This window comes from Necator americanus, chromosome III (assembly GCF_031761385.1).
Source record: "Necator americanus strain Aroian chromosome III, whole genome shotgun sequence".
Taxonomy (NCBI): domain Eukaryota; kingdom Metazoa; phylum Nematoda; class Chromadorea; order Rhabditida; family Ancylostomatidae; genus Necator; species Necator americanus.
The window spans coordinates 8,204,381-8,228,049 of record NC_087373.1 but is presented as its reverse complement, the minus strand read 5'-3'; the positions used below and the strand labels follow the sequence as shown (position 1 = coordinate 8,228,049).

The 23,669-nt window shown below is 41.2% G+C and overlaps 3 protein-coding genes across 4 annotated transcripts; all 3 read right to left on the bottom strand.

Annotated features, from left to right (window-relative positions):
- Window positions 1-823: 823 nt before the first annotated feature.
- On the bottom strand, window positions 824-8,448 carry RB195_008941 (uncharacterized protein; the record flags this gene model as incomplete). Of its 2 annotated transcripts, XM_064195700.1 has the most annotated exons (11): window positions 824-892; window positions 1,997-2,116; window positions 2,711-2,748; window positions 2,883-2,930; window positions 2,996-3,174; window positions 5,462-5,593; window positions 5,725-5,809; window positions 5,875-5,947; window positions 7,172-7,307; window positions 8,248-8,302; window positions 8,370-8,448. In XM_064195700.1, 11 exons carry the CDS (start codon window positions 8,446-8,448, stop codon window positions 824-826), a joined length of 1,014 nt encoding a protein of 337 aa, XP_064046846.1. The 2 variants fall into 2 exon arrangements, with proteins under 2 accessions (XP_064046846.1, XP_064046845.1); XM_064195701.1 differs by lacking the exons at window positions 2,711-2,748; window positions 2,883-2,930; window positions 5,725-5,809 and having other exon boundaries at window positions 2,979-3,174; window positions 5,811-5,947.
- Window positions 8,449-16,747: 8,299 nt separating this feature from the next.
- On the bottom strand, window positions 16,748-17,350 carry RB195_008940 (uncharacterized protein; the record flags this gene model as incomplete). The annotated part of the gene is made up of 1 exon (XM_064195699.1): window positions 16,748-17,350. One exon carries the CDS (start codon window positions 17,348-17,350, stop codon window positions 16,748-16,750), a length of 603 nt encoding a protein of 200 aa, XP_064046844.1.
- A 139-nt stretch (window positions 17,351-17,489) lies between these two features.
- On the bottom strand, window positions 17,490-17,879 carry RB195_008939 (uncharacterized protein; the record flags this gene model as incomplete). Its single annotated transcript, XM_064195698.1, has 2 exons — window positions 17,490-17,716; window positions 17,780-17,879. 2 exons carry the CDS (start codon window positions 17,877-17,879, stop codon window positions 17,490-17,492), a joined length of 327 nt encoding a protein of 108 aa, XP_064046843.1.
- Window positions 17,880-23,669: the final 5,790 nt, after the last annotated feature.

The window sequence follows — 23,669 nt, the reverse complement described above, 5'->3', positions numbered from 1 at the left end:
TTGACCAGATCTCAATGTAACAAGAAGAAAATGAAGTGTATCTCCTGTCCACTCTACTAAATCCATGATTAAGCAGAGGACTATACGGCACAGCAAGATGTTAACGTTTTCACGCGGCATCCGTTGGGGTACCATTTCGGATTGGGCGTAAGTGTTTCCATTATGATATATTCAACACAAAAAGTAGCCGAACTTCCAGTTATCCGGTTTATTCTATAGCTTCACCATCCTAATATTCCGAGATGGGAATGCCGCGCGTTCCGTGCAGCGTAAGAGGTCAAAGAGCAGAGAGACGAGGTCGTGCATGACGTCTGGATTTGCTCACATGTACTTCTTTAAGGATTAAAACGTCGGATCGGCTCGATAACACTTCCGTTGTGATTTCTTACCCTTTAATGTCCAATAAATCAGTTTTGATTGATCAAATTTCGCTCGGCGAGTATATGGGTGGTACACCTCAAGTGTGACGGGCTTTGGAAAATCCAGAGATCCGGTGCTTCCTTGAGCGAGTGGATCACCCTGTATTGCTAACTTCGCAGTGAGAGAATAACCTCTTCCCACTCATGCAAATTATTCAAGGTTATTCGAAGTCTACTTATTTTCTCAAAGGGAACAGAACGCAAAAATCATTATGTTGTACTTTAATCGAGCGAAATTATTTATTGCATGAAAAATATTCAAGAGAATTCGGCTTGTCGACAGCGACACACTGCACACACTATAAAACGCCAGTTTTTTTTTCGATTGAAAAATATCAGCTCACAGATCTAATAGTAAGAAACATTTCAAGACAAAGCTCCTTTATAAGAAGAATGTTTTCATATCATTTGGGTTTTTTCGCTCCAAGCCAACTATCGATCAGAGCAGTATACTTAGTGATGTCCGTGTGGAGCTTAAAGAACAATGAATTAACCAAAAAATCAAAATATAATCAAAGTTTTCAGTTTTGTGGAAATGGTTGAGTGCTGACATATAATGGAATTTTTCAACTGATTCTGATGAAGCGACATGCAAAGAGTAGATACATTGCAAACATAATCGAATTTTTTTTGTTTTTTTTTATTGAAAAATATCAATCACTTGCAAAACTATTGTCGATTATTCAGATGTATACATTCTATATATTAATGAAGGGTAAAAAGGTTCAAATGCACTACCACTATCCCGTCATATTAAAAGAACACTTCTTAAAAAGCATAAAATTCGACTTTTTTTTCGAATCGTCGCATTGTAGATTAAAATACTGTGCTACTTTATCCATTCTTATCTGCTTACCTATTTTATTTTTATGCATATTAGAGGTACAACTCTAACGAAGGATGTTTAACTAACATCACAATTTTACCGCCTACAATGCTCCGAAGAAAGTGAGGACGCCGAAGCGTTTGCCAGAATAAGAATCGAAACTAACAAATTTGGTTCTGCACAGAAAAGTAGCACACAACATAGAAGATTTCTGCTTTAGAACAATGTCAGCAGCACAATCTGCTCGAAAAACAGGATTAAACGGCTTCGAATGTAATTAAACTATAGAATAGTATAACTACTGCAGAAGTACATAAGATGTGTTGTTCAATGATTAATTTTTTGTTTTTCATAAATCAAACATGGGGGATTTTTTCAGGAAATTTTCACAAGCGCCGAGTGTAGCCGCGGGTGGTTACACTCTGGTTCACCGGTCGATGACGGAAAACCTTTCTAAGCCACCCGAGTCTTTCACTTCTACCAGGTCAGAAAAATGTCAAACTCTAAAAACAAACAACTAGGCTTATCTTCTGGTTGGATTTAGAAAAAATACTGACTTCGTTCCTTTTAGCTCCCCACCCCAAGTGTTTTTTTAACGCTGGACACGTATTCAGATTAACTCGAAGATATTCTGATTTGAAGTCGAAAAAAGAGGAGTACCCCGAGAAGAAATTAATTTCCATGCAAGACAAAAAAGTTATCCTTTTTAGATTAGTTAAATTTTTATAAGAATATCTGCTATATCAGGTACCTGAGCTTTTGGTTCTTGACGACCGCTATACAAATCTTTGCATGGAGTTCCACGAGACAATACTCCAACAAGGTATGTTCTGTAGCCTATTTTTGCTGTAACTCCACCACCACTATCGCCCTGAAATTGAAGAGTGAGTATAGCTGTTCAATCCTAGAAGATTAAAAAAAAAACAATTAAATAAAGTACTTACAATTACTTAGGAGACCAAGTGGCAGAAGACCCACTAAATCCTAACCAATGCGAACAATAAACAAATAAACACTTTCTTGGCGACTTTATTAGAATGCCCACAATTTAATGGATGTAAGAAATGGTTCTTTATCGGCAACAATTAAATCGACAAAAACTAATAGCCTTTCAGGATTTTATGTATTACTTCTTGAATATTTCCATTACTTTTATGCTAACTATTCATTCCACGCGTACCTATTCCTGTTCTGCTATGGTCAGATCAAAACGAGATGATGTTCGCTGCAGTTGCGTAGGCAGCTGCGCTCGAATCGGTGTGGTTAGGCTAACTGTTAGGATCGAGTGCGACCATCGTAAACTACAACGATGAGTGGCAGCAAGGATCCCCACTAAATCCTAACCGCTACGCTCAACCGCACCGCATTGAGCGCTCCCGCTTACGCAACTGCACCGTTGTCCACGTCGTTTTGATTCGACTATAACCTTGTTTTTCGTTAGATAAAAGACATGTACCGAGCGAACCTTTTCAAAAACCCGATTTCCGAACGAACAGCGACTAACTATATTGTTCTTCTTTTCCTAGCAAAACTTAATTTAGAAAAATCTATAAAGTTTAATTTTAAAAAATCGTCGCAAAAGATCCCAACACCGTCAATTTCCTGATATACTGCCTCCATCAATCACAAAATTGTACCTAACATCACTTTCCGGAGGAATGGTACCACAGTGAGATTTTTTGTTGCTTAAAATATATGTATAAATGTAATACATCTGGAAAAAAAATCACTACCAGTAAGCCAAACTCACGGTCGCTGCCCCATCCAAATGAGCTCATTCTTAACGATGAATCACCTATACCGATATTCTTGTTCATGTGAGGAAGACAAATATGATGGATATGTTTAGGAACGTCATCAGTTAGCTCAAGAATAGCGAAGTCACGTGTATAGTCACTTCCAGACTCGAAAAAACTTCTATAAGATGCTCTGAAAAAACGAAAGATTCATGCTTTTAAATCTTACCATCTTTTTACATTTTAGTGGGGAAAATGGTGTCTAGTTCAAAATTTTGAAAAGTTTCTCAAAACCTTTGGGATTTGTTTCTTTTAAATTTTATATTATGTGCATCAACTCTTTTAAGGATCAGTTCCGCTTAAATCCGCATTCATTACAAGAAACAAAAAACTTTTTACATTTTAGGGGTGGGGGGAAATGACGTGAGATGGCGGTGGTTCAGTTCTTCGTAATATGCCACGTGTTTTAGCCTCAAACTTGGGTAATTAAACTTATTGATATTGACGTACGACATAATGTACAGCGAATTATATAATGCACAGCGAATTATCAAACAAGGCACGTTACAAAAAGCACTTTTAATAACAAACGAGAAATGCGCGAACAGAAGTGCACAATGCATTAAGAACAGAAAAATGAGGCAAAAATATGCACACACATAAATGGGAAGAAGGCAAGAAATTAGGAGAGGCCTTGGGTCAATGCTCGACTATGCTCTGAGCAATAAACACTCTTGGACCGTTTATATACGGTCCAAGTTCTTTGTCTGCTGTCGGCCAGAGTTGCCTCGCACTGATGCCTCGCAATCTGATTGTGCTCGAGTAGTTTTTGCCCACCAGATGCGCCAGCTGCGCGAGAGTACAACTCCCATTGCTTGCCTGTTATTCAAAAGCTCTTTGTTTGAGCATTCCCACCGAGAGTAAACAGATTTTCTTTACTTCTTCATTTTTATGATCTTTGGTCACGTTTGTGACATGGTGCCTAGTTCAAAATTTTGAAATGTTTCTCAAAAGTTTTGGGATTTGTTTCTTTTAAATTTTATATTACGTGCATCAACTCTTTTAAGGATCAGTTCCGCTTAAATCCCCATGGAGCATTCATTACAAAAAACAAAATACTGCAAGTATGTTCGAAGGGAGCATTTTTTTTAAGCAGAGCTATTCTCGTGATCAGTAGAATTTCTACTGAGTTTGTTTCTGAAACTGAAAAAAAAAATCCCAAGAACCCTATAGGATCATTACGAATATTGGAAAAGTCGGAATTATACTGGACACTCTTTTTTTTTATTGGAAATGAACTAATAAGTACCACCATCCTTACAAAACTTGTAGCAATAGGTAAAATGTAACTGATGGTCGGTATGTGTCTTATTTGTGAAAACTAATTATTATACTTTTATGCAGCATATCATATTACCGTTATTACAGATGATAAATTATTACATTATTACTACATTGCAATGTTATAGTAGTAAATTCTCCTAAACATTCTTATGTAATAACTCATCCTTCTGAACCAAATCTCTGAAAGAAAAATGAGTTCATTCCATAAAAAAAGAGGTCAAAGTGGCTCAGAGTATCTTATCTATCTGAATTTAGAACTATTAACGTATGAAGTTTAGCAGACAAATCACATTTGATCCATTGAAATCTTGGAACTGAGTCAAGTGAGATTAACGACGATAACGTGACGAAATTTCATATGATTTGAGCTGAAGAAAACTTCAAGCTAATTTCTTTCCACCACTTCTGCATTTCTGGACACAATTTACAAATTTTCCCGCTGAAACTCAAAACGCTCCCATCAAACAAATCCAGAAATCAAAGGAATCAGGAGCACTTAGGCTCTCAGTTCACGTTACTCAGAGGGAAACTCTTTGCTCCCACATGTTTGACGAAAAGAATCAGCGTGATCAGGACTTCGAGCATTTATAAAGGATTGATTAACATCAAACAGCTTATTCCTCCTTCTTTTATAATGAAATCCCTTACTTGGAGGGAATCCAGAAAAATACTGGTTGCTTCAATGGGTCTCTACAATTCACTTTCATTCCACTTTCCCAGGTTTCATGTCCTCAATTCGTGGGTTCAAATTGTCTATTCGTTAAGTAATCTGCAGCTTCTTGAACTCGTTTTGCTCCTGGATATTTTTGCTTTGCCATTTTTACTACTGCTCAGAGAAAGATGAGCCCACGATGCTTGATTCCAACTCAAAAGAAACTAGCAACCCAAACAAGATTTGTTGAATGCAATTTTAAACTATCGAATTTCTCTAGTTTCCTAACCGTACACAACCATTTTTGCTGTAATACTTGATGTAAAAAGTCAGGAAGAGGAGGATAGATAACATAACTCATCCTCATTATCAAGCACATTTCTGGTTATTCGCCGCGAACACAACAATATGTATACAGTATCCGTCAGAGTCTTCTTCATACCGTATTTCAAATCCAGTAGTACTCTGCTTAGTTTAAGCTTACCTCTTAATGTGGAACGCGGAAGGTTTATCTTCTTTTGAACAGTTGAATTCTTCCTTGCGATCAAGACAAGTACCACCAATAGCAACAACGGTTCCAGTCAGAAGGTCTTCCTCAGGAAGCATATTCTCAACGCTACAAATCCAGATTCATTTTAAAAAATTCAAAAAAAAGATGACTGTCAAACAACCTCCACTCAAATATAAGAACAAAACAAAATCAAGCTTAGTAAGTGGAGATTTTTGTGATCATATTTAGCAACTTGCCTACAAGTGCCATTCAGGTCCCTCATGAAACAATGAGCAGCTGTGATTATGTGCCGCCTTGATATAAGCGTCCCACCACATAATACTGCAACGAAAAAAAGTGGAAATCACATTTGAAATATTCGAAATTAGCAGCTGGTTCACGCTTACCTCCCGTCTTCCTAATCAGAAGAACCGCAGCCCACGGCACTTCATCCTTCGCAGCTCTCTGACCTCCCATCATCTGGAACGAATTTGTTTGTCACATTCTTTATATTATATTATTTTTATTTTCACAACATTTCTATGTAATCTTCGTTTTTTTCGCCAATGTTACGTGCAGCCGGGTGCCTCCAAATTTTTTCGTTTTTCCTTTTATTCCAATTTTTTTATTTCTTCCAATTTTTTTTTTCATTTTTCGTCTCCGTGAGCAAAGCTGAAGTCTCTGTCGTAGGTCTTTTCTTTGTATTTAGATTCACAAATTATGGCTATGGGAGATCCCGCCTGAATCAATCAATCGTGCTTGCGTTTCCGCGGTTTTCTTTTCTATTCTATAACGTACATATTGAAGGCCCTTACCGAAAAACAGGAGAGAAGAATATAGGAGTAACTATTATAAAAAAAGAAATCTATCGCATCCCGTTGAAAATGAATATTTGCTCCGACGTGGTAGGTGGAAATTCCATTGAAATTCGACCCGGTTGTTGTTTTAACAACAATAACGAGAAAATCTTACATAATTTTTCACCTTTCTCACTCATTTCAACACCTCACTTTAAGCGCTCTAATGTTTAAGTGAATTAAATCTTCCGCATCTATGAAAAACCGCTACGAAAAATAGTTGAGTATTTACCGTATTTCCAAGGAAAAAAGACTCGACTGATGTCTGTATTTCCTGAATATTTCATGACTTTCAATTTAAGTCGATAACCCATAAGATCCTGACATATGAAATGTTGAGGAGCAAAAACTACCCTTTTTTTGCGCATGGAAAAAGTATTGCTTATAGTTTACATTTGTAGAACTTCATAATTTCTTTTTGTGGTGTTGTTACTCTTATTGGGCACCTATTCACCCTCGCGGTTGCCCTTTTTTTACCGGTTTGGTTGATGCATAAATTTTATGCCTATGCATATGCTTTTTTTAGTTTTAGTTTCATGCTCGACCATTTGAAGACTATTTCAAGTCTCATTCCAGCTTTTCCTGGTAGGAGGGATCGGACAGGATGCCCGAGAATTGAAGTCGAGCGAATGATGGGAACGGTGCACACGGTCGATCTCCAGACCTTTCCGTTTTTAAATTATTCACAAAGGACTCGCAACGGGAGACCTATGCATAAGCCTAATACTTATTTCATTAAAAAAATCCTAGACAACATCACGCGTACGCCTGGTTCGTAGTGATTCACAGCTGTTCACAAATTTCCGCGCTAAATTCTAAAACCAATGGTATAAAAACTGTTGGGAACCTTTGTTTGCATCGGATCGTTCTCGTCCTCCTCGGTCTCATCACCAGCAGTAGGATTATAGTCCACCGAATAGTCTTTATCAATGTCTCTCTTCACAATCCTCTTTACATCATTTCCAACGTATCTTCTTGCTTTTCTAAAATGAACTTCCTTCGATTTCCTAGTATTGGTATGAATATGAAGGCTGGACTAATTGAAGATCACCCAAAAGTTTTGGGGAAAATAAGAGGATTTTTTTTGACAGCTGACGTTTCGGCGTTATCGCCCTCGTCAGAGCCTGGAAAAAATCAAAGCCATTAGTGATTTATTTTCTCAAGCGACCAATCACCTTATAGAAAGCATTCAAACGGAAGGTAAACTCAAACAGCAACACAATGGCTGGTGCTTACCTCATTAGCTAGACTTGGTAACGGAACAGACCACCACGTGCCACAACTATGAGTCACAAGGGCACGGTCAGGTTCTTGTGAAAAACCGTTCCGTTAGGTCCCTGTTAAGAAACCCTTCCGTCAGGTCCCTATAAGATCCATGTGACTCGTAGTTGAGGTACGTGGTGGCGTGTTGCGTAACCATGCTAATGAGGTAAGCACTAGAAAGTGCCTTGCGGTTTGAGTTTGCCTACCGTTTGGATGCTTTCTGTAGGTGATAAGGTGCGTGAGAGAACAAATCACTAATTGCTTTGATTTTTCCAGGCTCTGACGAAGGCGAAAGCGACGAAAGATTAGCTGCTGATAAATACCACTACAAATGTTGGCCATAGCTCAAGCAAATCAATAAAAGAGAGCTACGTATTTAACATTCAAGGACCGTCGAACGTGGGAAATAGGAAGGAATTGTCTAATGTAGCTTTAAAGGTAAGGTAGATGTCCTTATTCGTATTGATATAAAGACACATCTCGTAATTTCTTTCGAAAAAACTTCTTAACTCCACTTTGAACTGAACCCTATTATAACAGTAGGAGTCATTCCTCATTTCCCGTGTGATTTACAATTTATGTCCTAAATCCTATGTACATGTAATGTCAAGATTGCAAATCTCTCCGTTTTCTGCTTTTAAAATCGTTCTCGTGACTCACGCTCTCAATTTGTTACCCTTGAAGCCAGGTCCAGGTAGACCGCATGTAGTCGGATCTGAATTTAAGAAGTGGAGTGTGGTTCGTCAGTTACTGTAGCGAAGTCACCAACAAAAATTACTTACTGTAAACATTTGTGGCGATTAAAGATTTCACTGCAGTAAATAGAAACGCAGAAAATAAAATGCACAATAGAAACCTCATGGAGAATTTCCACTTCCAATTTCAATTCAACCTACAACAGTTTTCCTTCAAAAGCTTGATATAATAAGTGAATCTTCGGAACAGGATCAATGAATTTTTTACAGAAACATGAACGATCAATCATAAACAAAGAATCTTACACGGAACTAAAACGTGCTCTCTTCTTTTCTCTCGCCTGGGATCTCATTGATTGTTAACCTTTCATCAGGTGTATAGTTTTTTTGTACTTTTACTGTATTTCTTCTACATTTGGCATTGTCTTCTTTTTAAAAACTACCCTCTCTTCCTCCGTCAGTGAAAAAAAGTAGTCTTATCTTTTAGTCCAGGCAATTTTGAAAACACATGATCTCACGGAATAACACAATGATCAAAATTTCAGAATCAGAAATATTCACCGCCTCAAGCCGCTGGCAAGGACTATCCGTTTTGTTCCGTTTTTTCAACTGGAGCTGTTCGTGATTCGAGTTACAGGATTCGAAAATGAAATGTTCGAATTTTGCCCATTCAAAGTCGAAAGTTTTGAAATAAGGATTTGGAGGATGCACCATTCCCTCAAGGATACTATCCCTTTGAAGGAGACTAACTTTGAGCAATCCGGTTGGGATGCGCCACCACGTTCAGTTCAATTCAGAATGGTTTGGGGTCTACGAACGTATAACTGGCTTATGCAATGACTTGCTGATCTGGTTATCGGCCCCGGAAGGGCGAAAAGAACTGCTGCACTAGAACGGTTTTGAACCATCAGTCGATCATGCAGTAGAGCTTTTAGCGACTGCGCTACTCCCGCCTTAGGCAACATCATCGCACCGTCAATTAAAGGCATCACCCCACGAGTCTGGGGTGGGTTATGCCTATGCGGGGTCGTAGATTATGGGGGTGGGGGGTGACTCCATCCGGTAGCCCAGAAACGGCACGGAAGATGCAGCGCGTGCACAAGGCTGGTGCGCTCCAGTCGAACTCGTTGTAGAAAACAGCGGCCCGGAACGCTCGGAGCCGCATCTTCCGGACCGTTTTTTCCGGCAATTAGAAAGAAATGCACGGAATCACCCTCCTCACCATAATCTACGACCCCGTATAGGCGCAACATACTTGAAACCGCATATTGGTTGGAAGATGCCTTTAGGTTGAAAACACGTTAAAAATATTGAGACGTCTTTAAAAGCTATTATAAGAAAATAAGTTTAAAAGAGCGGCAAGCAAATTAAAAAGGATGCAGTTGAGAGGGGAGACATGTTCAGTGGAATGTGATGTGTGTTTTGCAATGATTTATATACTATATGCAAAACGTATCTTGCCTTGTTGTCCTAATTTGCAAGCTTCGATCAGATTTTAAATTAATGGATTGTGCCTTTTTTTGATTGGATGCTCTTAGCTATTAAAAGGTTTCAAACTGATATCAATTATGTAAAAACTTTGAGGGTATTGTCCAATCCATAACCTGATAATAGCATTAGTTTCTATGGTATATTGAATATAAACTAAAATAAGCAACACATTTGAATTATTCCCAAATGTAGTCATTTCGGTCAATTAGCGTTAAAAATCTGCAGTTCCAAATATTACGTATTTATTTTTTTTGAAATTAATTTTACCTCTGTCAGAGGAGAAACGGATGCAATTTTTAGTAGCAAAATTATTTGTTCAAGAAAAGTGATTGATATAATTTTCTAGAATGGCGGTGCATAAACCTCTTGTTATCGCCACTCATTGGAATATACATACAGCATATTTCAAGCCGAAAAAAAGCCAAAAAACAGGGATGGCCCGACTTCTTTTCTTTTTTCCAATTCTATATTTGTTAGAGAAAAGGGAAAGAAGTGCTTGACATATTTTAAATAATGGAGGTCCCTAAACCTTCTCTTATCGGTCGGTCACTGCAAATGCAGCATAATTTTTAGCCGTTGAAAAAAAAAACAAAGAGGATAAACTTTGTCTTTCGTTCCGGACTTTTCTGTTTAGCATTGAGAGTTTCCCATAAGCACCAATGTTTTACTTACGAATCCATTGTGTTCATCGCATTTGCAGCAAATTTGCAGCATGTGCGTCGCTTGAAAGCATTCCACGTCATTTTCGATAAATTAACAATCGATCAGGGGAAGGTGATATGAATAAGAAATAAAGACTTTGAGATTTCTATTGAAACAAAAATAGAACAAATGAAATATTCAGACAATTTAATCGCTTCGCCTTTTGTGATTCTCAGCCCAACAATGTATTGGTTGTTTTTGAAATGTCTGTAAAAAGAATCGTAGATTAAAGGCATCACCCCACGAATCTGGGGTGATGCGGATTTCAAGTAGTTTATGACTGTACGGAGTCATAGAGCGAAGGGTGATTCCGTCATCTCTTCCTAATTGCCATAAAAAACGGCCCAGAAGATACGACTTCGAGCGTTCCGGTGCGCTATTTTCCACGACGAGTTCGACTGGAGGGCGCCAGCCTTGTGCATAAGTCGCATCTTCCGGGCCGTGTTTTACGCCAATTAGGAAGAAATGGACGGAATCACCTTCTCTCCATAATCTACTATCCCGTATACGAATAAAAAGGATAAAATCAGTCGCGTATCAATTCACTTGGAATGCGCCAACGCGTTTGACTGGAATTCGTAATCGTTGAGGTTTTGGAACGCGTGTTGGCCTATACAATGACTTACGGGGGCCAGCTGATGGTCAAGTCAGTGTTTTTATCCTCCCAGACAAGTCTTGCAGCAATTTATCGACTCCGGAGGGATGAAAGGCTTAGTTTGCACTAGGGACGACTAGTCCGTTGTAGCCACACGGTCGAGGTTTCCACCCCTCGACCGTGTGGCTACAACGGACCTCTAACCGACTACGCCACACCCGTCCTGTGTACGAATACTCTACCTGAAATCCGTACCACCTCAGATTCGTGGAGTGATGCCTTTGAGTGTTCCGGTTAGGAGCCAGACATTTATGGACTGCTAAACTTGCTTCAGGGACAAAGAAATACATGCGATTCTGAACGGCAGCGGTAATGGTGGGTAACGACAACGATCCTGACAATAATGGATTTCCTTCTACTGACAGCGATGGGAAATGTGATGAACGTTGATTCCGGAAGGTTACTGTAGGAATATGAGCTCCTGAACAACGGTGCTTCGACATGCAGCTGTCGAACTGCACAATCGTCCATCAACAGCGAATTCATTTCGCGTTATTAACCAACGAGTCTAGCGAAGAAGGGCAAAACTGCAAAAAAGTGTCTCTTTCCAGGAAGATTTATCGAAGTTAGTTATGAAAAATAAACTCTTATTCTTATTCTTACCGATGATACTCTGCTTACGCTCAACCAAAATGCATAATTTGCGAATATCCTGACAAACGAGAATTTTAAACGACGGCAGCAGCCATCGCGAACCGCCGCCATCGCCGCCTCCTCCCGCGACGTCTTCGAACAATCCACATACGATGATAGGCAAATTAGAAGACCTCAGCTAATGGAAGACGATTATTGACGTACGAATGTACGATGGGCATGCTGGTTTTTCCACTCATTAGATAATAATATCACCAACCAGAGGCAGTGCTCAGAAATCTATCCAGAAAATAAAACGTTTCGCCAAATTCCTACTTGTTTACTTTGATAAATTACTACAATTTAAAAAAGACGAGAGGTTTAGGACCAGGACCTCGGGTCCCAAGCAACTGAACACGAATAGCATTCACGATAAAACATGAAGGAGGCAGAGCTTGATTGATTGACGGCTCTATTTCTTTGGAGAAATTCTCCAAAATTATTTTCATCAATGAAGCTCTCTAAAACCCAAATTAGTAAAATTCGCACTTGAGGAATTACAGCAGAGCTTTACCAAGGTATCACAAAAAATAATACCAAATTTCGAAAGATTTATCCTCTAATGTGTTTTGTTAAGCAAACGTGTTCAATTCAGTGTAGCTGACAGGCAAGCTGAAAGACTTTAGCACATCTTTGTCTATGCCTGTATAATTGAAAGGAATAATTGTTATTTTTCGTTCCTCAACGGAAACACATTCAATTCCTGCAACTTTTCTCTCGGGTGTAGGATAATATAATCGTTTTTATGTCAACATCAACGTTTTAACAAAAAAATGCAAATAATTTCAAAAGCAGGTAGTGTTACTGATTTTTTGTTCTGTTGACTTTAAGACGTAATTTCTTTAAAATCCTTCCTTCTATATAATTATAATTTCTTGTCCATAAATGTATGTGCTTGGTATGTTTCACACAATCGTCCGTCAATCTTCCAAAATTACACATTTTCAAGCAATTACTTCAGCAACAAGACAACAATTTGAATTTATTTGTTTTTCATTTATTTATTACGTTGAAAGGGGAAAAAAGGATGTGGCAAGGATGAGTACAAAAAAAACACAGAAAAAACGGAGTAAAAAAGCAGCAAAAAGAGTAGAATGAGCAGGGAATAGTCCCGCGTTCCCGATTCCGGCACAGAGATGATTCAATAACGACGAAACGTGAAAAATCCTAAACAAAATAAACCAAAAAACCAAAACTTAGGCAAGTTAGGTACTAGATATTGGGTATATTATAATATATATACTATTATTAATTCACTACTGCTATTACATATTAATTATTTTTGGGGTTCATGTAGTGTTGCGCTTAGAGGCTCCGCTGTCTGCACGATCGATCATAGGTCCGAATCCGCCCTAGTGCTCATCAAGCCTTTCATCCCTGATTCTGAATTGAAGCGAAGGTGGGGGCGCATCTCAAGTGGATTGATTAACACCAGACATTTTTTCCTACATCATTTTATTAGATACCAGTCTGAGCGTCCGGCTAAAGCCGGATCCCTGACTTTCTGTGTTCGCTCCGCTGTGGTGTTCGCTCCGCTCGCCTTCACTGATTAATAAAAATATGTTAATAATAGTCACAGTTCCTGTGAATTTAGAATTGTGTTTTTCTAACAACGTCTTCCTCTTTTTCTGAGAGGGAATTAAGGCTGAAGATTTCATAGTTTTCTTTGTAAATGCGTCAGTTCTACATATGGAGAACATTCAAACTTCACCTTTAAGCACTCTTTCGATACCAATACAATGTGATATAGACACCTCTTGGAATCATTATTCAAAGTATAAGTTTCAATCTTGTTTCCCTCAACAGTTATCACAGAATGATGTTTCACATAAAATGAGGTGACGGTATTATTTTTCGCATTCGTGTTTCCACTTCTTGAAGAACGGAGGAATCGTAGATATGAAAAAGAGCGCAGAAAGTGGATGCGACTATGAAACGTTCGCAAGGTCTCATTACCTTTTGCGACATGCACACGAATTTACTGCGCGATACGTCTGTACCACGTCACAGGAGTTCGACGCCGCAGAACCCGTCGTACCCCAGTTTATAGCTATCTGACGCCGGCGCATCAATCCGACACCGGTGGACCAGTCGCACCCTATATTATAGTTATCTAGCGTCGAAGCACCAAGTCGACGCCTGTGGACCCGTCGTACCCCCCTTTATGAATTTCGTCACACACACACACACACACACACACACACACACACACACACACACACACACACACACACACACACACACACACACACACACACACACACACACACACACACACACACACACACACGTGACAGAATAAGCCCGTTATTATATACCAGTCTAAGGATAACGTTCTACGTCAGATCGCATTAACATTCTGCTACTTTTTAAGTACCCGTTTTCGTTTTTCATGCGCGTTTCCACTTTCTGAGAACGTCATGCTACCAATGACGTCGACGCTAACACGGTAGTTAATCATTTCTTGACTTGGTGAATAAACGATAGTATCCGCGACTAAGCGATCAATTCTCTTCTTCTTCATGACTCCGTTTGACCGGCTCGTAAACCCTGATGTGTAATGAAATCGCTATCTTTGCAATGTTCTTACTCCAAGAATCACTCGTTGAATGTCTACGCTTAGCATGTCCCCGATCCTCAGGGAGTAATAATTCTTGAGGATTAGACTGGACGTAAGCGAACTTCTCATTGCAGATGCATGAGCACCGCAGAGAGAGAGAGAGAGATTAAGCAGAGCAGCGAGTTGATTCAGAAGAAGGAAAATATTGGAATACCCCTGTTTCAACAAGTTTAACTGTAACAACTTTGTTTTTCCCCTAACAAAATTTAAATTAAATTAAATCAGAACAATTAATCAACAATAATATTAGATAAATTCGAATGGTTTCTAAAATAACTGTCGCCTATGTACTTCGATTAATTTGACTTTTGATTTACTTTCTTCATATTATATATTTAAATACCAGTCTGAATGTCCGGCTAAAGCCGGACTTCAGACTTTCGGTGGTTTTAGCTTCGCTCCCCTTCACTGATCAATGAAAGTTAATAGTAGTAGTGTTTTCTGTAAAATTGGATTTTTTCAAACAACGCTTCCCTTATCTTCTTTATATTATAAATTAAGGCGAAAGATTACGGAGCTTTTATTCTAAACGCGTCAATTCTACATTTGGAGAATATTCAACCATCAGCGACAAACACTCCTTCGATGCCAGATTAATGTAGATACTATTTGAAAACATTACTCGAAGTATGGGTATTCCTCTTGATTTCCCCCAATAGTTATCACAGAATGATGTTTTAACATTAAATGACGTGAAAGACATCATTCTACTGATAATGATAACGTTCCACGTCAGATTACGTAAACATCTTGCTACTATTTAAGTAGCTGTTTGCATGAGTGTTTCCACTTTCTGAAAACGGCATGCTACGAACGTGAGGCGAACGGAGAAGGAAATAGATACGCGGAGGAGTCACGAAGGTGAAAAGCAGCGCGCTCAGTGGCCACTGCTATAAAACGGCTCCAACCATTTATCTTTTGCGACATGCACGCGAAGTTATTACGCACCATTTCGACACCATGGGACCCGTCGCACCCCCTTCTAGAGGTATCTGGTGCAGGCGCGCCAATCCGACGCCGGTGGACCCGTCACACCCCCTTCTATAGGTATCTGGCGCCGCTGGATCCTTCGCACCCTTTTCTATAGGTATCTGGCGCCAGTGGACCCATCACACCCTCCTCTATAGGTATCTGGCGCCAGTGGACCCGTCGCACCCCATTTAATAGCTTTCTAGCGTCGAGGCACCAAATCGACGCTGGTGGACCCATCGCACCACCCTCTTTGAATTTCGTGACTGACACAAACACAGACACAGGTGACAGAATAAGCCCGTTATTATAATCATGATCATGATGTTTATACTGCATGTGAAATTATTATTAGAAATAAGTGCAGGCAGGTCAGAGGCATCCATTCACATCAGCCAGCAAAATTTCCTCTTCATGCAAGTTACAGGTACAGCACGCTCAGTTCCCCAAGCAGGTATACAGGCTCACCGCGCTCAGCCGACGTTCGTAGAAATGAAGGAACTGCTATTTTAGGCTTGATAAGGAAAGAGTGACAAGTAAATACCAACCATATCAGACAAAAGTTTAAGCGTAAGACTTTAGGGAATAGAGCACTTGTCTGTTCTTTACTAATAATTTGAACGGCGAATAGGTAAAAAATAAGTACAATAAATTGAAATAATACAAGTAATGATCATAACAAATATATCACTTTGATCAACTTGACTCTCAGGTTCTGAAATTGTGATAATTGTGTTATTCCGTGAGATCATGTGTTTTCAAAATTGTTTGGACTAAAAGATAAGACTACTTCTTTTCACTGGCGGAGGAAGAGAGGGTAGTTTTAAAAGAGAAGGCAATGCCAAGTTAGAAGAAATATAGTAAAAGTACAAAAAAACTATACAGCTGATTAAAGGTCAAAAAGAAAGAAAAAGAAAAAAAAGTCAGTGAGATCCCAGACGTGAGGAAATAAGAGAGCACGTTTTATTTCCGTGTTGGATTCTTTCTTTGTGATTGACCGTTCATGTTTCCGTAAAAAATTCATTGATCCTTCGCTTCACTCCCGGAGATTACTTATTCATCACCTTGATCACTTTGACTCCCGTTGATCTTCGAACTGGTCGAGCGGGCGCCAGTTTCTTCCATTTGTCCCGGTCGCGTGCCAGAGTAGCCCAGTGATTCCTCTTTTCGTATGGGACACGAAGAGCACCATAATTTTCTTTGAAGGACTTCTTGAAGAAATCTGGCCATCGACTCGGTAGTCTTCTCTCCTACGTCAGCTATCAAAGATTAGAGACGCTGTTACGTTTGCCAAGGAAAGTAAAATAAGGTGGTACGTAGTAATATCGCGAGGAGGCTCACGGCCCTGGTCCAACGGTTGTAGTCAAAGCCCATCACGTGTCCGGACCACCTTATTTAAGTTTCCTTGGCAAACGTAACAGCGTCTCTAATCTTTGATAGCTGACGTAGGAGAGAACTTCGAATCCCGTCCCTCAATTGCGTGAAACGGGATACTCCTAGCATCACTTTCTCAATTGCGCGTTCAATGACGCTCACCGCGTTTTCTTTCTGCTTGCGAAATGCCCAGGTTTCCGAAGCATAAGTCAAAGCAGGAAGAGTGTTGGTGTTGAAGAGATGAGCACGGAGCCGCGTGTTCCTGGTCTTCTTCACTACATCCTCGATGCTCTTGTACGCTCGTTTCCTCCTGCCCAGCTCGAGGGTCAAGTCGTTCATCATGTTCAATTCCCGACCCAAATAAATGTAGCTGGTGCATTCGGATATGTTCGTTCCGTTGAGCGTGATTGGGGCATCCGAGACCCATCCGTTGCGCATGAACATCGTCTTTTGCAGATTCAGCTGAAGACCGATACATCCACATGTTTCGTCGACTTCGGTAAGCATTGGTTCCGCATGGCTGATGCTAGGTGTTATCAGTACGATGTCATCAGCGAAGTGCAAATGGTGCAGCTGCCGACCATCAAACTTCACTCCCAAGTCGTCCCATTCCAACTTTTGCATTGCGTTCTCGAGGGTGGCTGTGAATATTTTGGGTGAGATTGTTTCACCCTGTCGGACCCCCCTCTTCACGTCAATGATGATATTCTTGTAGAATGGTGAATTCCGGTCGTGAAGTTACTGTACAACTCTCGAAGTACCTTTATGTGCGAGTAGGGACGCCTTGGTTGTCCAAGGCTTCCACGACCGCTTCCGTCTCAGCTGAGTCGAAGGTCTTTAAGTCGATGAAGGTGAGACAGAGCGGCATCTTGTACTCTCGTGATACCTCGATGAGTTTCGAAACAGCGTGAATGTGGTCAGTCTTGCTGAATCCTTTTCGATACCCCTGCTTGCTCGCATGGCTGTCCTTCATCCAAGACTCTTTCAACCCTATTAAAGATCACTCTTGTAAAGAGCTTGTAGACGACGGACAGTAGGCAGATTGGGCGATACCTGCCGTTTCGACAAACTCGTCTTTTTCAAAGGCCTGAAAATGGTTCGAGGTCTTTGACACCATGCATATCCCATCAAACTTCTCCTCTTTCCTCGCCATACCTCGATATTGTTCCAAGTACACCACGCAAGACCTTCAAAAGGAAAACAACCGAGCAGTCCCACCGGCTAACGGGGTTGGTAAACCCCCGCGTTCTTAAATACTGTCACCAAGGCGAATGAGATCTCTGCACTGTGCAGCATCCTTAAGTACTGATGTATAAATATAGATATAATATAAATATCATGATCATGATACATAATAACGAGCTTAGTCCGTGTGTGTGTGTGTGTGTGTGTGTGTGTGTGTGTGTGTGTGTGTGTGTGTGTGTGTGTGTGTGTGTGTGTGTGTGTGTGTGTGTGTGTGTGTGTGTGTGTGTGTGTGTGTGTGTTTGTCTGTGTGTCACGAAATTCGAAAAAGGAGGTGCGACGGATCCACCCGACGTCGGCTTGATGCGCTATGGTTATATAGCTATAATATGGGGTGCAACGGGTCCACCGGCGGCAGATACCTATGGAAGGGGGTACGACGGGTCCACCAGCGTCGAATTGGTGTGCCGGCGCCAGATGCCTATAGAAGGGGGTGCGACAGGTCCACCGGCGCCAGATACCTGTAGAAGGGGGTGCGACGGGTCCACCGGCGTCGAATTGGTGTGCCGGCGCCAGATACCTATGGAAGGGGGTGCGACGGGTCCACCGCGCCAGATACCTGTAGAAGGGGGTGCGACGGGTCCACCGGCGTCGAATTGGTGTGCCGGCGCCAGATACCCATAGAAGGGGTGCGACGGGTCCACCGGCGCCAGATACCCATAGAAGGGGTGCGACGGGTTCACCGGCTCCAGATAGACATAATATGGGGTGCGACGGGTCCACCGCGCCAGATACCTGTAGAAGGGGGTGCGACGGGTCCACCGGCGCCAGATACCCATAATTTGGGAGGCGACGGGTCCACCGGCGTCGGATTGGTGCGCAATAACTTCGTGTGCATGACGCAAAAGATAGATGGTTGCAGCCGTTTGATAGCAGTGGCCACTGAGCGCGCTGCTTTTCACCTTCGTGACTCCTCCGCGTATCTATTTCCTTCTTCGTTTGCCTCACGTTCGTAGCATGCCGTTTTCAGAAAGTGGAAACACTCATGCAAACAGCTACTTAAATAGTAGCAAGATGTTTACGTAATCTGACGTGGAACGTTATCATTATCAGTAGAATGATGTCTTTCACGTCATTTAATGTTAAAACATCATTCTGTGATAACTATTGGGGGAAATCAAGAGGAATACCCATACTTCGAGTAATGTTTTCAAATAGTATCTACATTAATCTGGCATCGAAGGAGTGTTTGTCGCTGATGGTTGAATATTCTCCAAATGTAGAATTGACGCGTTTAGAATAAAAGCTCCGTAATCTTTCGCCTTAATTTATAATATAAAGAAGATAAGGGAAGCGTTGTTTGAAAAAATCCAATTTTACAGAAAACACTACTACTATTAACTTTCATTGATCAGTGAAGGGGAGCGAAGCTAAAACCACCGAAAGTCTGAAGTCCGGCTTTAGCCGGACATTCAGACTGGTATTTAAATATATAATATGAAGAAAGTAAATCAAAAGTCAAATTAATCGAAGTACATAGGCGACAGTTATTTTAGAAACCATTCGAATTTATCTAATATTATTGTTGATTAATTGTTCTGATTTAATTTAATTTAAATTTTGTTAGGGGAAAAACAAAGTTGTTACAGTTAAACTTGTTGAAACAGGGGTATTCCAATATTTTCCTTCTTCTGAATCAACTCGCTGCTCTGCTTAATCTCTCTCTCTCTCTCTGCGGTGCTCATGCATCTGCAATGAGAAGTTCGCTTACGTCCAGTCTAATCCTCAAGAATTATTACTCCCTGAGGATCGGGGACATGCTAAGCGTAGACATTCAACGAGTGATTCTTGGAGTAAGAACATTGCAAAGATAGCGATTTCATTACACATCAGGGTTTACGAGCCGGTCAAACGGAGTCATGAAGAAGAAGAGAATTGATCGCTTAGTCGCGGATACTATCGTTTATTCACCAAGTCAAGAAATGATTAACTACCGTGTTGGCGTCGACCACTAAGTCGACGGAGAAACTGAGTCTGAGAAGATATTTCCTTGGCGACTTGAAGAAATGTTGTTTTTTTGGATCGTTCTGTGAATAAGAATGGTCATATTACGTGAACATTTTCCATTATTATCACTATTAACACTATTAACGTTATTGCTAACTATTCGTATTTATTTTCATAAGTTATAATAGAAAAACTGTAGGAAAAACAACAATTGTGTTTTATTTTTTGATTTTTAATTTTTTTTAATTTAATGAATGAATTAATCGTACTTTTTAATATTGTAGTGAATGATTTAATGGTATTTTTAATAATATGATAATGAATGAGTTAATAGACGTGATGAGCAATTAATTCTAATAGACACTCCTGAAACATCTACGTACGTTCATCAAAAACAATCCTTTTATTGTCAATTCTTTTTTTTTTCTCATATCTAGAAAAGAAATGTTGTTTTTTGGATCGTTCTGTGAATAAGAATGGTCATGTTACCTGAGAAATTTTCCACTATTATCATTATTAACATTATACAACTATTCGTATTTATTTTTATAAGTTATTTTAGTTGTATATGGTTGACAGTTTAATAGGTTACCTGTACATACGTGAATATCTTAAAAAATTATATCCTTCAACAATTCATTCCTTACTTAGATGTACCAGAGATGACTGCGTGTGGTGCTGTTATTTAAATAAAAATAGAAATAGAACACAAAACAACTGTGTATAGAGGTATTGAGCGCGTGGTGGGTCTGCAACAGAAATGATTCTTGCGGTCTTGAGGACCAAGTGAGAGTTGTGGAAATACCTTCAACAAATCTCAAAAAACAACTATTTCGAAACAGAATGTACGACCGCTTCTGTCTCACTCCAGACTGTGTAATATGCCCATTCGGGAAGGAAGGGGACTGCATGGTCTCTGGCGTAGTCTATCTAATTTCGTGCAAAACATGTGGGGACCAATACATTGGCGAAACAGGGCGCCCCCTTTGTGATTGCATTAAAGAACATCTAAGGGGGATGAAACAGTCGAATGCAGCAACTCCTCTTGGAGTTCACTGCAGACAATGTCATGAAAACGTTCCTTTCTGCATAGCTGCCACGATCCTACAGTACGAACCCGAAATTATAGCTCGCAGAATTTTAGAATCGTTTTGATAAATGCAAAAGGTCCAAAAATGAATGGAAAGGAAGAGTGCTCAGCCGTGACCAACGAGCTGGCTCTGGATCAAGACCTTTTGCGGGTTTTGATCTACGGGATCATATGCGGGTCGCATCCTAATTAGTATCAGCGGAGCGATTGCGTCACGCGGATATCCGCTAACATCACGGCAACGCGCCTACTGAGGTAGGCACAACGATTTGGGCTTTTTGGTTTTTGTTTCCGGGTGTAATATCCCAGGGGATGATGACTTGTTCTGGATGAGGCATTTGAGAGGATATATTAGAAATGATTCTGTTTTCATATTTGTACTAGACAGAGTAACGGAAAAACAACAATTGCGGTTTATCTTTGGATGGTACGAATGATCATGATCGTGATCTACTATCACGTGTGTCTGTGTGTCTGTGTGTGTGTGTGTCAGTCACGAAATTCAAAATGAGGGGTGTGACGGGTCCACCGGCGTCGAGTTAATGCCTCGAAGCTAGGAAGCTATAAAATGAGGTGTGAAGGGGTCCACCGGCGTCGGATACCTATAGAAGGGGGTGCGACGGGTCCATCGGCGTCGGATACCTATAGAAGGGGATGCGACGGGTCTATCGGCGCCAGATAGCGTTAGAAGGCGGTGCGACGGGTCCACGGCGTCGGATACCTATAGAAGGGGGTGCGACGGGTCCATCGGCGCCAGATAGCCTTAGAAGGGGGTGCGACGGGTCCATCGGCGCCAGATAGCCTTAGAAGGGGGTGCGACGGGTCCATCGGCGCCAGATAGCCTTAGAAGGGGGTGCGACGGGTCCAAGACGTCGGATACCTATAGAAGGGGGTGCGACGGGTCCATCGGCGCCAGATAGCCTTAGAAGGGGGTGCGACGGGTCCACCCGGTGTCGGATTGGTGCGCTGGGGTCAGATAGCTATAAAAAGGGTTGCGACGGGTCCCGCGGTGTCGCATTGGCGCGCCGGCGCCAAATACCTATAGAAGGGGTTGCGACGGGTCCACCGGCGCCAGACACCTATAGAAGGGGGTGCGACGGGTCCACCGGTGCCAGACACCTATGGAAGGGGGTGCGACGGGTCCACCGGCGCCAGACACCTATAGAAGGGGGTGCGACGGGTCCACCGGCGCCAAATACCTATGGAAGGGGGTGCGACGGGTCCACCGGCGCCAAATACCTATAGAAGGGGGTGCGACGGGTCCACCGGCGCCAAATACCTATAGAAGGGGGTGCGGCGGGTCCAGTCCACAGGGGTTACACTGGCGCGCCGGCGCCAGACACCTATGGAAGGAGGTGCGACAGGTCCACCGGCGTCGAAATAGTGCGCAATAACTTCGTGTGCATGACGCAAAAGATAGATGGTTGCAGCCGTTTCAAAGTCGTGGCCACGGGCGCTTTGCTTTACACCGTATATGACTCCTCCGTGTGTTCATTTCCTTTTTCGTTCGCCTCAAGTTGGTAGCATGCCGCTCTCAGAAAGTGGAAACACGCATGCAAACGGGTGCTTAAATAGTAGCAAGATGTTTATGTGGTCTGACGTGGAACGTTATCATTATTACTAGAATGATGTCTTTCACGTCATTTAATGTTAAAACATCATTCTGTGATAACTATTGGGGGAAATCAAGAGGAATACCCATACGTCGAGTAATGCTTTCAAATTGTATCTATATTATTCTGGCATCGAAAGAGTGTTTGCAGCTGATGGTCGAATATTCTCCAAATGTAGAATTGACGTGTTTAGAAGGAAAAGTCCGTAATCTTTCGCCTTAATTTATAATATAAAGAAGAGAAGGAAAGCGTTGTTAAAAAAAAACACAAATCTAATTTTACAGAAATCACCACTACTATTAACTTTCATTGATCAGTGAAAGGGAGTGAAGCTAAAACCACCGAAGGTCTTGAGTCCGGCTTTAGCCGGACATTCAGACTGGTATATAATAACGGACTCATTCTGTCACGTGTGTGTGTCAGTCACGAAATTCGAAAAGAAGGGTGCGACGAAGAAACCGGCGTCGGATTGGTGCGCTGGGGCCAAATAGCTACAAAATGGGCTGCGACGGGTCCGCCGGCGTCGGACTGCTCCGCCGGGACCAGATAGACACAAAATGGTGTGAGTCGGGTCCACTGGCGTCGGATTGGTGCGTAATAACTTCGTGTGGGTGACGCAAATGATGGATGGTTGTAGCCGTTTCATAGCCATGGCCACTGGGCGCTTCGTTTTTCACCTTTATCACTCCTCCGCGTGCCTATTTCCTTCTTCGTTCGCCTCAAGTTTGTAGCATGCCGTTCTCAGAAAGTGGAAACACGTATGCAACGGCTGCTTGAATAGTAGCAAGATGTTTATAAGATCTGACGTGGAACGTTATCTTTATCAGAGAGGGGATGGAAAAAGATGTCTTTTTCTCTCTTTCATTTCGTGGCAAAACATCATTCTTCCATAGCTGTTGGGAAAAAATAGGAGGAAAACCCATATCTCGAGTGATACTTTTAAATTTAGTCTCTCATATATTGATAAGGAGTGTTTGAAGCTGAAGTTCGAATGTTTTCCAAATGTAGAACTGACGCTCTTAGAAAGAAGACTATGAAATCCTTCGCCTTT